Source organism: Mizuhopecten yessoensis, unplaced genomic scaffold (assembly GCF_002113885.1).
Source record: "Mizuhopecten yessoensis strain PY_sf001 unplaced genomic scaffold, ASM211388v2 scaffold10539, whole genome shotgun sequence".
Lineage (NCBI taxonomy): Eukaryota > Metazoa > Mollusca > Bivalvia > Pectinida > Pectinidae > Mizuhopecten > Mizuhopecten yessoensis.
This window is the reverse complement of record NW_018408597.1, coordinates 30409-44789: the sequence shown is the minus strand read 5'-3', so window position 1 is coordinate 44789 and position 14381 is coordinate 30409. Positions and strand designations below refer to the sequence as shown.

Sequence of the window (14381 nt, the reverse complement as noted above, 5' to 3'; positions counted from 1 at the left end):
AACATTTGATACAAGTCTACAATGATAGTTTAACATTAGATACTATTCGTCAATGTTTATTTAACATTTGATACCACTCTACAATGATAGTTTAACATTTAATACTAGTCTTCAATGTTTATTTAACATTTGATACTAGTCTACACTGATAATTCATCATGTAATATAATTCAAGATATGACATCAGTTTACTTTATATCTTTGCTACATAGATGATTCAAATGTGATACTAGTTAATATTTTCATGGTAATAACCTGTATGGAATATTTAATGATCACTATAGGCCTGACAGACGTTTAAGGGAAATGTAACGATATATACATGTGATGGTGTTTGGAGATCAGATGTTGGCAACGTGTTTTGTTTTGTGCTGCGGCAAGAGATAACAGTTCCTGGCAGACAGAATGCTATTCGCTTGATAAATCTAGCTGTCTTTTGGCGAGAATTGTTGATCCGGTAAGTCCCTAAACGCATGTAAACATGTAGCTAGGAGATTAAAACTATTCTGTTCGATTAACTGTGTACATGTTTGGCACTGATTTTTCAAAACATGTATTGTATACTGTATACACCAGATAACTACAAACAGTAAATATATATACTAATTTTAAAGGTATATAAACAATGTAAAAGGTATTAAATACACAAAAAAGACTTCTGCTACTGGATTCTTACGCCAGTTCAATTGACGGCATGTCATTGTCCTCAAATCTAATCGGCTTTAAAATGGTTACATGTATATCAGACTTCCATATGCTTATCTAACGCGTTCTCGATGCCAGCACCCTTGCTCTATCATATCAACGTTGATTAAGCATGTTAAAAACGATCTGCTGTTTTTAGCTGTATGTAGTTATATTTACACACTAATTTAACATGCAGACAAATCCTTATTCTGTGACCAGTTGTCAAAGAGTAACGTGAGGGTACCCGGAATCGAACACAATATATGATTTTGCATATTTACATAACACATTAATGGTATCTATTTGGAATCGAAATTGATAAAGTTTTAAGCAATTGGAAGCAAGCCTTATCTGTGTGCCTCCGATATGTTGCTCATTAATTGTATTGAATAATGAAAACCTTTCCCAACAAATGTTTCAGTTCGACATTATGTCCCAATACATTTCTGGAAAATTGAAAAAGACTGAAACTAAAGACATCCATATTTTCATTATAGTAACACAAGCAGATGTTCCATTAACTAAATATGAAACATGAATATTTTTGTTTCAAAAAACGTTTCGATTAGGGTTCCTCACGTTATGTCACAATTACAATCACTGTCACATTACAGAAATGATAAACTGTTGGACAGGGTATACATATCAATACCTGTTCCCATGGTTAAGCCGGACGTGAAACAGAAGACGACTAACACATGTACGGCATATGAAAATATACACTTTTATTGACATGGCTATGCAGTGGCGGGAGATGAAGTCAAGTTTTATAATGTATTAGTTTTCAAAAGAAAATATTTGCAAAATGTCAACATTCAGTGAAATAAATTCTCTGCTAACACATTTCAGTGGTGTCATTTAAGTTCCATTTCCGGTCCCGACCCATTAAAGCACCGTGACGCACACATGCTGTGTTCAAGTTTGCACATTTCATACAAATCGTTACTCATAGACGTCCTCGAGCATTCCACGAACTCTGGTACGCATACATCAGCATAGCACTCTGGAAAAAACAAAACTAAATTTAACCATTTATACATTTCATATCTATTACACTGGCCTCTTCGTTGGAAAATGTGTTGGATACATCTTTGGTCAGTTGTTGTAAAATTACAAAAGAAGCATTATGTACAAAAGCCGATGTACATTTCTCGATAATGATATGGGTTTGGTATGCCTAATGTTTCATACAAAATTATAGTGTGAATATCATAGAACAAGACTTACTACTAAATTAGGACCTGTTTAACGCTTACTTTGAAATCGATATGAACACCGACTATGTTTCATGCGATCTTATGAAGGGAAATACCAAGCATTACATTACTTACTGTATACAGAGAGGGCCTCCTCACAACCGCTTTCCATTTGCATTGGTGTGATATCGACTGAAAAGAAAATCAAAATATATTAGAGAGATGCTAGTATTGCGAACGTCGACAAAATGTAGAACTATAAACATGTCATTTCCAAAAGGTAAACGATCAGTGTAAACTTCTGTTGATAAAACATCATTAAAACTAAATAATAGCATCTGTAGCTTTTTATATATGTGTATATTCAGGTGTCCCACTCGCCCGATATGAAATACAAGACGGCTATCAATATAACATCCAATGACCTAGGAGTCGCACGTACCACGAACAGTCGCATGGTTACAGTCATGACTTTAACAATAAATCCTTGTTCCTGAGGTTCAAAATTGTTTGCACTTTATTATGACGATATAATTACTTACTCTGTTTCTGTGAAGCTGGTGGTAAATTGTCCATTGACTTTTTACTAAACCAAGCTGTAAAATACGAAACAAAAAATACATTGCTACATGGAACTTATTATATGGTAAATAATGTTATATTGTATAATCACTACCTCAAATATTTGCCAGCATTGCAAACGTTGTGCACAGGAAATCAGGAAGAGTTTTAGTTACTAGGGTTACAAATATAGTACACGGCCCGACGTAAGGAAGTCTTTTAGTTACCAGGGTTACAAATATAGTACCCGGCCCGACGTAAGGAAGTGTTCTAGTTACTAGGGTTACTACCTCAAATATTTGCCAGCATTGCGAACGTTGTGCACAGGAAATCAGGAAGAGTTTTAGTTACTAGGGTGACAAATATAGTACACGGCCCGACGTAAGGAAGAGTTCTAGTTACCAGGGTTACAAATATAGTACCCGGCCCGACGTAAGGAAGTGTTCTAGTTACGAGGGGTAAAAATATAGTACACGACCCGACGTAAGGAAATGTTCTGGTTACTAGGGTAAGAAATATAGTACACGGCCCGACGTAAGAAAGTGATCTAGTTACAAGGGTTACAAATATAGTACACGGCCCGTCGTAACAAAGTGTTCTAGTTACCAGGGTTCAAAAAAAATAGTACACGGCCCGACGTAAGGAAGTCTTTTAGTTACCAGGGTTACAAATATAGTCCACGGTCCGACGTAAGGAAGTGTTCTAGTTGCCAGGGTTACAAATATAGTACACGGCCCGTCGTAACAAAGTGTTGTAGTTACAAGGGTTACAAATATAGTACACGGCCCGACGTAAGGAAGAGTTCTAGTTACCAGGGTTACAAATATAGTACACGGCCCGTCGTAACAAAGTGTTCTAGTTACCAGGGTTCAAAAAAAATAGTACACGGCCCGACGTAAGGAAGTGTCCTAGTTACCAGGGTTACAAATAAAGTACACGGCCCGACGTAAGGAAGTGTTCTAGTAACCAGGGTTACAAATAAAGTACGCGACCCGACGTAAGGAAGTGTTGTAGTTACCAGGGTTACAACTATAGTAAACGGCCCGACGTAAAGAAGTATTCTAGTTACAAAGGTTACAAATATAGTACACTGCCCGACGTAAGGAAGCGTTCTAGTTGCTAGGGTTACACATATATTACACGGCCCGACATAAGGAAGTGTTCTAGTTACAAGGGTTACAAATATAGTACACGGCCGGTCGTAAGGAAGTGTTCTAGTTTCCAGGGTTACACATATAGTACACGGCCCGACGTAAGGAAGTGTTCTAGTTGCTAGGGTTACACATATAGTACACGGCCCGACGTAAGGAAGTTGTCTAGTTACCAGGGTTACAAATATAGTACACGGCCCGACGTAAGGAAGTACACGAGTTACAAGGTTTACAAATATAGTACACGGCCCGACGTAAGGAAGTGTTCTAGTTACCAGGGTTACAAATATAGTACACGGCCCGACGGAAGGAAGTGTTCTAGTTACCAGGGTTCAAAAAAAATAGTACACGGCGCGACTTAAAGAAGTTTTCTAGTTACCAGGGTTACAAATATAGTACACGGAACGACGTAATGAAGTTTTCTAGTTACCAGGGTTACAAATATAGTACACGGTCCGACGAAAGGAAGTGTTCTAGTTACCAGGGTTACAAATATAGTACACGGCCCGTCGTAAGGAAGTGTTCTAGTTACCAGGGTTACAAATATAGTACACGGACCGACGTAATGAAGTTTTCTAGTTACCAGGGTTACAAATATAGTACACGGCCCGACGTAAGGAAGTGTTCTAGTTACCAGGGTTACAAATATAGTACACGGCCCGACGTAAGGAAGTGTTCTAGTTACCAGGGTTACAAATATAGTACACGGCCCGACGTAAGGAAGTGTTCTAGTTACCAGGGTTACAAATATAGTACACGGCCCGACGTAAGGAAGTGTTCTAGTTACCAGGGTTACAAATATAGTACACGGCCCGACGTAAGGAAGTGTTCTAGTTACCAGGGTTACAAATATAGTACACGGCCCGACGTAAGGAAGTGTTCTAGTTACCAGGGTTACAAATATAGTACACGGCCCGACGTAAGGAAGTGTTCTAGTTACCAGGGTTACAAATATAGTACACGGCCCGACGTAAGGAAGTGTTCTAGTTACCAGGGTTACAAATATAGTACACGGCCCGACGTAAGGAAGTGTTCTAGTTACCAGGGTTACAAATATAGTACACGGCCCGACGTAAGGAAGTGTTCTAGTTACCAGGGTTACAAATATAGTACACGGCCCGACGTAAGGAAGTGTTCTAGTTACCAGGGTTACAAATATAGTACACGGCCCGACGTAAGGAAGTGTTCTAGTTACCAGGGTTACAAATATAGTACACGGCCCGACGTAAGGAAGTGTTCTAGTTACCAGGGTTACAAATATAGTACACGGCCCGACGTAAGGAAGTGTTCTAGTTACCAGGGTTACAAATATAGTACACGGCCCGACGTAAGGAAGTGTTCTAGTTACCAGGGTTACAAATATAGTACACGGCCCGACGTAAGGAAGTGTTCTAGTTACCAGGGTTACAAATATAGTACACGGCCCGACGTAAGGAAGTGTTCTAGTTACCAGGGTTACAAATATAGTACACGGCCCGACGTAAGGAAGTGTTCTAGTTACCAGGGTTACAAATATAGTACACGGCCCGACGTAAGGAAGTGTTCTAGTTACCAGGGTTACAAATATAGTACACGGCCCGACGTAAGGAAGTGTTCTAGTTACCAGGGTTACAAATATAGTACACGGCCCGACGTAAGGAAGTGTTCTAGTTACCAGGGTTACAAATATAGTACACGGCCCGACGTAAGGAAGTGTTCTAGTTACCAGGGTTACAAATATAGTACACGGCCCGACGTAAGGAAGTGTTCTAGTTACCAGGGTTACAAATATAGTACACGGCCCGACGTAAGGAAGTGTTCTAGTTACCAGGGTTACAAATATAGTACACGGCCCGACGTAAGGAAGTGTTCTAGTTACCAGGGTTACAAATATAGTACACGGCCCGACGTAAGGAAGTGTTCTAGTTACCAGGGTTACAAATATAGTACACGGCCCGACGTAAGGAAGTGTTCTAGTTACCAGGGTTACAAATATAGTACACGGCCCGACGTAAGGAAGTGTTCTAGTTACCAGGGTTACAAATATAGTACACGGCCCGACGTAAGGAAGTGTTCTAGTTACCAGGGTTACAAATATAGTACACGGCCCGACGTAAGGAAGTGTTCTAGTTACCAGGGTTACAAATATAGTACACGGCCCGACGTAAGGAAGTGTTCTAGTTACCAGGGTTACAAATATAGTACACGGCCCGACGTAAGGAAGTGTTCTAGTTACCAGGGTTACAAATATAGTACACGGCCCGACGTAAGGAAGTGTTCTAGTTACCAGGGTTACAAATATAGTACACGGCCCGACGTAAGGAAGTGTTCTAGTTACCAGGGTTACAAATATAGTACACGGCCCGACGTAAGGAAGTGTTCTAGTTACCAGGGTTACAAATATAGTACACGGCCCGACGTAAGGAAGTGTTCTAGTTACCAGGGTTACAAATATAGTACACGGCCCGACGTAAGGAAGTGTTCTAGTTACCAGGGTTACAAATATAGTACACGGCCCGACGTAAGGAAGTGTTCTAGTTACCAGGGTTACAAATATAGTACACGGCCCGACGTAAGGAAGTGTTCTAGTTACCAGGGTTACAAATATAGTACACGGCCCGACGTAAGGAAGTGTTCTAGTTACCAGGGTTACAAATATAGTACACGGCCCGACGTAAGGAAGTGTTCTAGTTACCAGGGTTACAAATATAGTACACGGCCCGACGTAAGGAAGTGTTCTAGTTACCAGGGTTACAAATATAGTACACGGCCCGACGTAAGGAAGTGTTCTAGTTACCAGGGTTACAAATATAGTACACGGCCCGACGTAAGGAAGTGTTCTAGTTACCAGGGTTACAAATATAGTACACGGCCCGACGTAAGGAAGTGTTCTAGTTACCAGGGTTACAAATATAGTACACGGCCCGACGTAAGGAAGTGTTCTAGTTACCAGGGTTACAAATATAGTACACGGCCCGACGTAAGGAAGTGTTCTAGTTACCAGGGTTACAAATATAGTACACGGCCCGACGTAAGGAAGTGTTCTAGTTACCAGGGTTACAAATATAGTACACGGCCCGACGTAAGGAAGTGTTCTAGTTACCAGGGTTACAAATATAGTACACGGCCCGACGTAAGGAAGTGTTCTAGTTACCAGGGTTACAAATATAGTACACGGCCCGACGTAAGGAAGTGTTCTAGTTACCAGGGTTACAAATATAGTACACGGCCCGACGTAAGGAAGTGTTCTAGTTACCAGGGTTACAAATATAGTACACGGCCCGACGTAAGGAAGTGTTCTAGTTACCAGGGTTACAAATATAGTACACGGCCCGACGTAAGGAAGTGTTCTAGTTACCAGGGTTACAAATATAGTACACGGCCCGACGTAAGGAAGTGTTCTAGTTACCAGGGTTACAAATATAGTACACGGCCCGACGTAAGGAAGTGTTCTAGTTACCAGGGTTACAAATATAGTACACGGCCCGACGTAAGGAAGTGTTCTAGTTACCAGGGTTACAAATATAGTACACGGCCCGACGTAAGGAAGTGTTCTAGTTACCAGGGTTACAAATATAGTACACGGCCCGACGTAAGGAAGTGTTCTAGTTACCAGGGTTACAAATATAGTACACGGCCCGACGTAAGGAAGTGTTCTAGTTACCAGGGTTACAAATATAGTACACGGCCCGACGTAAGGAAGTGTTCTAGTTACCAGGGTTACAAATATAGTACACGGCCCGACGTAAGGAAGTGTTCTAGTTACCAGGGTTACAAATATAGTACACGGCCCGACGTAAGGAAGTGTTCTAGTTACCAGGGTTACAAATATAGTACACGGCCCGACGTAAGGAAGTGTTCTAGTTACCAGGGTTACAAATATAGTACACGGCCCGACGTAAGGAAGTGTTCTAGTTACCAGGGTTACAAATATAGTACACGGCCCGACGTAAGGAAGTGTTCTAGTTACCAGGGTTACAAATATAGTACACGGCCCGACGTAAGGAAGTGTTCTAGTTACCAGGGTTACAAATATAGTACACGGCCCGACGTAAGGAAGTGTTCTAGTTACCAGGGTTACAAATATAGTACACGGCCCGACGTAAGGAAGTGTTCTAGTTACCAGGGTTACAAATATAGTACACGGCCCGACGTAAGGAAGTGTTCTAGTTACCAGGGTTACAAATATAGTACACGGCCCGACGTAAGGAAGTGTTCTAGTTACCAGGGTTACAAATATAGTACACGGCCCGACGTAAGGAAGTGTTCTAGTTACCAGGGTTACAAATATAGTACACGGCCCGACGTAAGGAAGTGTTCTAGTTACCAGGGTTACAAATATAGTACACGGCCCGACGTAAGGAAGTGTTCTAGTTACCAGGGTTACAAATATAGTACACGGCCCGACGTAAGGAAGTGTTCTAGTTACCAGGGTTACAAATATAGTACACGGCCCGACGTAAGGAAGTGTTCTAGTTACCAGGGTTACAAATATAGTACACGGCCCGACGTAAGGAAGTGTTCTAGTTACCAGGGTTACAAATATAGTACACGGCCCGACGTAAGGAAGTGTTCTAGTTACCAGGGTTACAAATATAGTACACGGCCCGACGTAAGGAAGTGTTCTAGTTACCAGGGTTACAAATATAGTACACGGCCCGACGTAAGGAAGTGTTCTAGTTACCAGGGTTACAAATATAGTACACGGCCCGACGTAAGGAAGTGTTCTAGTTACCAGGGTTACAAATATAGTACACGGCCCGACGTAAGGAAGTGTTCTAGTTACCAGGGTTACAAATATAGTACACGGCCCGACGTAAGGAAGTGTTCTAGTTACCAGGGTTACAAATATAGTACACGGCCCGACGTAAGGAAGTGTTCTAGTTACCAGGGTTACAAATATAGTACACGGCCCGACGTAAGGAAGTGTTCTAGTTACCAGGGTTACAAATATAGTACACGGCCCGACGTAAGGAAGTGTTCTAGTTACCAGGGTTACAAATATAGTACACGGCCCGACGTAAGGAAGTGTTCTAGTTACCAGGGTTACAAATATAGTACACGGCCCGACGTAAGGAAGTGTTCTAGTTACCAGGGTTACAAATATAGTACACGGCCCGACGTAAGGAAGTGTTCTAGTTACCAGGGTTACAAATATAGTACACGGCCCGACGTAAGGAAGTGTTCTAGTTACCAGGGTTACAAATATAGTACACGGCCCGACGTAAGGAAGTGTTCTAGTTACCAGGGTTACAAATATAGTACACGGCCCGACGTAAGGAAGTGTTCTAGTTACCAGGGTTACAAATATAGTACACGGCCCGACGTAAGGAAGTGTTCTAGTTACCAGGGTTACAAATATAGTACACGGCCCGACGTAAGGAAGTGTTCTAGTTACCAGGGTTACAAATATAGTACACGGCCCGACGTAAGGAAGTGTTCTAGTTACCAGGGTTACAAATATAGTACACGGCCCGACGTAAGGAAGTGTTCTAGTTACCAGGGTTACAAATATAGTACACGGCCCGACGTAAGGAAGTGTTCTAGTTACCAGGGTTACAAATATAGTACACGGCCCGACGTAAGGAAGTGTTCTAGTTACCAGGGTTACAAATATAGTACACGGCCCGACGTAAGGAAGTGTTCTAGTTACCAGGGTTACAAATATAGTACACGGCCCGACGTAAGGAAGTGTTCTAGTTACCAGGGTTACAAATATAGTACACGGCCCGACGTAAGGAAGTGTTCTAGTTACCAGGGTTACAAATATAGTACACGGCCCGACGTAAGGAAGTGTTCTAGTTACCAGGGTTACAAATATAGTACACGGCCCGACGTAAGGAAGTGTTCTAGTTACCAGGGTTACAAATATAGTACACGGCCCGACGTAAGGAAGTGTTCTAGTTACCAGGGTTACAAATATAGTACACGGCCCGACGTAAGGAAGTGTTCTAGTTACCAGGGTTACAAATATAGTACACGGCCCGACGTAAGGAAGTGTTCTAGTTACCAGGGTTACAAATATAGTACACGGCCCGACGTAAGGAAGTGTTCTAGTTACCAGGGTTACAAATATAGTACACGGCCCGACGTAAGGAAGTGTTCTAGTTACCAGGGTTACAAATATAGTACACGGCCCGACGTAAGGAAGTGTTCTAGTTACCAGGGTTACAAATATAGTACACGGCCCGACGTAAGGAAGTGTTCTAGTTACCAGGGTTACAAATATAGTACACGGCCCGACGTAAGGAAGTGTTCTAGTTACCAGGGTTACAAGTTTAGTACACGGCCCGACGTAAGGAAGTGTTTTAGTTACCAGGGTTACGAATATAGTACACGGCCCGACGTAAGGAAGTGTTCTAGTTACCAGGGTTACAAATGTAGTACACGGCCCGACGTAAAGAAGTGTTCTAGTTACCAGGGTTACAAATATAGTACACGGCCCGACGTAAGGAAGTGTTCTAGTTACCAGGGTTACATGCCTAGTGGACGCTTACTAACTATTCAACAGTGGCTACACCATACAGCATTGCTGTTATTATTACATACAGATAGAATGCTGAATATTCGAACATCCAACAAGGATTTGTATACAAGTTTTAATTGTTTTCTTGAAAAAGCAATCAGGTAGTAAAAGGGGAATGTTATAAAAATGATATATGTCTTTTTTGAAACGCTTGAAGTTAAATAATATCTATATTTGTTCTGATTTCAATTTGGGTTCTATTGTAAACAGAAATCAGTATTCGTGTGAAGGAGGAGCCTACATTCTAATGTAATTCAGTGCAAACTTACAATTCCTTTTGAATATCGTGTTTGGGAAATATTCATCTGTAGAAAGCGACCGACTTTCAGCAAAATCTGAAATAAAAGAATTTCAAATGATCGACCATTCATGTTGGTGTGCAATACCAGCGTCAAATAGTATGAATGATTAAGAAATCGAAGACTACATATGTGCCGTATGATGGTGCAATGATGAAGAAACGTGACGTTTTTATTAAAATTGAATCGAACAAGATAAAAAGATAGTCAAATACCAATTCTCATTAAACTTCAGATTGAGTCAGATTAATGTTAATAGTAAAAGTTCACGTAACACTCAACAGTAAAACCGTTTGACATCTATCAACTTGAATCAGACCCTTTTGATTGAATAACTGGCCTTTTACCCGATTTGTATGTGATAGCTTTTCTGTCGAGTCTGTGACATACTTAGATGCTTACAAAATATACAAATCCAACAATTTACACCTATAGAGACACATTATCATAATTTACACATATATAATCGCCATTACGTTCTGAATTGCCAATTTTGGATTTCTGGTAATAATTATCACGTCTGTATTTTGAATGCGAGGCCAAGGCAGAAATAGAATAAGGTTAGTGTTCCTCAACGATTATCTATTCTTGTTGCAATGTATCCAAAAGATAAATAGATTTATTTGCTGTTTGCTTAGACCATTGCAGTATCTGAAATACCAACCCTCATTGAATAAAACAAATACGAACACCCCGCTAGCATTTATCTATGTTGCTCATTAGAGAATTATAGGTCACTAGTAAGTGTATTGCTGTCACATCAGGGGCAGTGTTATTCACGAACTAAGGTGTTGAGATTTGCTTCAAAATGATAATATAACTTGAGAGATTGTGACGTAGATTATAACCATATTACTATTTAGTATGTAATGAGCTGTTTTTATAATTACCAGATTCTGACACGATTTAAATCACGTAGACCCTTGCATATACCGTGAAGTGTCAGGTTATACGTGACTTACTGTGACTCCATAATTCGATTAATAGACTAATGTACGTACATGTAAATGTATTATCCGATTATATATCATGGCAGCAACCCTGAACCACGATGACTGCTTAAATAGGCAACTGAAAGCTGCAGAGGGCATATTTGAAAGAAATGGAAGTTCCAGTCGGGATAAGTCTCGGTCAATCAGAGCCGCAGCGACCATGACTGATTTGCGATCAAAAAAAGGAAGTGTATTTCAGGAGAAAGTTGTGTTCACGGATCAATTGGAACACCAAAAAACATTGTAAGAGAACTAACTACCTACTTTCATTGTACATTTGTAATCTACGAAATACACAATTCCGTGTGCTCTTTGACACATGCTCATGTGAGACCTAAATAAAAACCTTACAAATCTCATTGAACATTGTAATATTTAGATATTTGTATCATTGTATATCTTGTTTGTTTTATTTAAGATTATGACTTTAATTTTAATATATATGCACCATAATCACGTTCAATTGGTCTGTTAGGGATTATACTGTTTTTTATGTAAAGATTTCTATAAAGATTCAACTCCGAAACAACGCTTCAACGCTAAGTTCTCGAGCGTCAAGTAGCATAGTTATGTGTCTGTTTGTAGTAAGCGTTAAGAGGATTAGCGTAATAAAATAGGGAATCGCCGTCCGAGTACATTAGCTGTCTGTCTACTCCTATAGCCGTATTTTATTTGAAACCAGTTCTCCCTTCTAACCAGTAAGATTCCCCGGCGGTATTGGTCGTTGGCTATCAGCTACAGCGGGATGAGAGATATCACTCTCGTGTTTGATTTGTGAGCGTCTGTACTAACAAGTATATCCCCAACCAAGCCAGTCTAATCCGCTATAGCCCAGTGTTTGATTACAAGATAATCTGACTTAGTTGTTATAGTCATTGACTGGCTAAAATACCATTATTGTGTTTATCATTGACAACTATATGACACATTCTGACGGTTGACATATATGTGAAGACGGACACTGGCTTATTAATCCTGTGAATGTCACCGAAGTCACAGCGGCTCAACGTTCATGTTTTCATATGATCTGTTTGAGAACTTTATAGTTTATCTGATTAAAACTCACTTACTTCTGTTATGATATTGATTAAAGAAGTAATATCAACGGTAACTTTCCAAATAACAATGGATCCATGCAAACGTATGTTTGTAGGGTACACATTACTTATAAATTGGTATATAGGGCAAGGAGTTCTAGCAGTGAAGACAACACGAGGATTGTCAAATTTTCAGGGTAATCCGCTCCTTTATCGAGACACAGAAAATAACACAGAACAACTTACATAAAATAAAAATAAATATACAATGTTCTTTTTAGTCATCAGATATAAATAATTAGATATAATTATTACCAAAAAATAAAGGAGAACATAAGGTTTGGTAAAAATATTTGTTTGCCATTTTTAACAAAAGAAACAACGAAACAAATTCTTTGTCATTTCACGAAGCACGTGTAAATATGTTAAAGCAAATTTGAAATTAAAAAGTAAAAGGAAAACATAAAAGTACTGAAATAGCTTGGCGAGCGAATATGTGTATTAACCATGTTTAGGAAATCTTAACAATATAGTATAAGTAGGCAAGCGTTTCAGATGACATATTTTCCATAGCAGATTCAAGTACGTATTTATATATAAATAAAAGTATCAACGAATCACCCTGTTTTGATTTGTTCGTGAGATATGTATTATGTTTTTAATGTCTCGTTGAAATGCATTCAGGAGGATCCCACTAGAGGCTGTATTTAAGTTACATGTCGTTACACCAGTATACTTATTTGACAAACACAAATTAGATTTGAAAGAGGTAAGCGCAGACAACAATTAAAAAACAAACATGAATTTGTACTTACGTATTTGTAAACTGACTGACAGCGCAATGATCAAAACAGCACTGGTATATCCGGTGTATGTTTGTGTGATATGCATAATTATATTATCTGAAAAAAAGAATAAATAATGATTTGAAACAAAACATTTCAGTTTTAGCAAAATATATATAAAACGATATTTAAGTACAAGCGTTTTATTTTCAGCTAACTTATATGAAATTTAAACGATAAACATATATCACTGTACAGCATGAATGATTATAAGACGTAAAACTTACTTGGCAATTACAATCTAATAAACAATCCGTTCACGAAAGGTGATACTACACTATGTGAGATGATTGATGAAATGACACTGCTATATACACTACAGACTGATATCGATGTTTCCAGTTGTTCTCCGTTCTCAATATGCTACCTGTTCTACAGTCGATTTCATTTTATATTCAGCTATCTGATAATTGAGCGCACGTCATAACCGAAGGCGGTAAATTCCCCCCAATCGTCTACGAACAAAGGCGTTTTTGTGGTACTGTGAGCTAGAAGCGATTATAGAGAGATCATTTCGCAGTTAGTCTCATCAATAGTTAGACAGGAAAGGAGGAGTTGGACTGCTGTAGTTACTAATACATAACATAATCCAAGCTTTATGTATCTGGTCTCCGTAGGAAATAGTGCTATATTGAATTGAACTAAATGTGAGTCCGTTTACCGTCTGGTATGCAGAATAATCATACATACATATATTCTTCTCACTGAATGCTATGAAACTGTAATTTTTACCTGCAATTTATTCAAGCCATAAGGGAGAGGGGATTCTAAACATGATAAGTAGTACCGGTAAGTCTACATCAGCTAACTAAAAACTGTACAAATCATTCAACAATGCGACAATATTACGTTTTAAATAGAAATTCAGAAAGCCATACTAGTTTTAAAGAATCGAAGTTAGTCAGTCAGGTATGAAGTGTTCATTATATTAAGATTAAGAAAACCATCCGAGTTTTATATATTAAATTTAATCGATTTGGGATGTTTAAAGTGCTCACTAGGTAGCGATGAAAAATGTAATACAAACATCTACTTACCGACACTAACTGAACTAATACAAACTATACGTAATGTAAAGGATAGCAGCTCTATGTAGAATGATCAAACA

The 14381-nt window shown here is 39.4% G+C and overlaps 1 protein-coding gene across 1 annotated transcript; it reads right to left on the bottom strand.

Moving 5' to 3' along the window:
- Positions 1 to 1362: 1362 nt before the first annotated feature.
- LOC110461030 lies at positions 1363 to 13686 on the bottom strand. The gene is made up of 6 exons (XM_021514300.1): positions 13501 to 13686; positions 13244 to 13330; positions 10370 to 10435; positions 2426 to 2479; positions 2019 to 2075; positions 1363 to 1690 (listed from the first exon to the last, which is right to left on the bottom strand). The coding sequence occupies exons 2-6, from the start codon at positions 13317 to 13319 to the stop codon at positions 1542 to 1544; spliced, it is 402 nt and encodes a 133-aa protein (XP_021369975.1). The 5' UTR covers positions 13320 to 13330; positions 13501 to 13686; the 3' UTR covers positions 1363 to 1541.
- Between the last annotated feature and the right edge of the window lie 695 nt (positions 13687 to 14381).

Bases quoted from the DNA above. Each gene is read 5' to 3' on its own strand.
- LOC110461030 (XM_021514300.1), bottom strand. From the start codon at position 13,319: ATGCATATCACACAAACATACACCGGATATACCAGTGCTGTTTTGATC. The intron at 10,436-13,243 runs GTAAGTACAAAT...CTTTTATTTCAG, and splicing joins GTCAGTCAGTTTACAAATAC to ATTTTGCTGAAAGTCGGTCG. The intron at 2,076-2,425 runs GTAAGTAATTAT...TTTTCTTTTCAG, and splicing joins ACCAGCTTCACAGAAACAGA to TCGATATCACACCAATGCAA.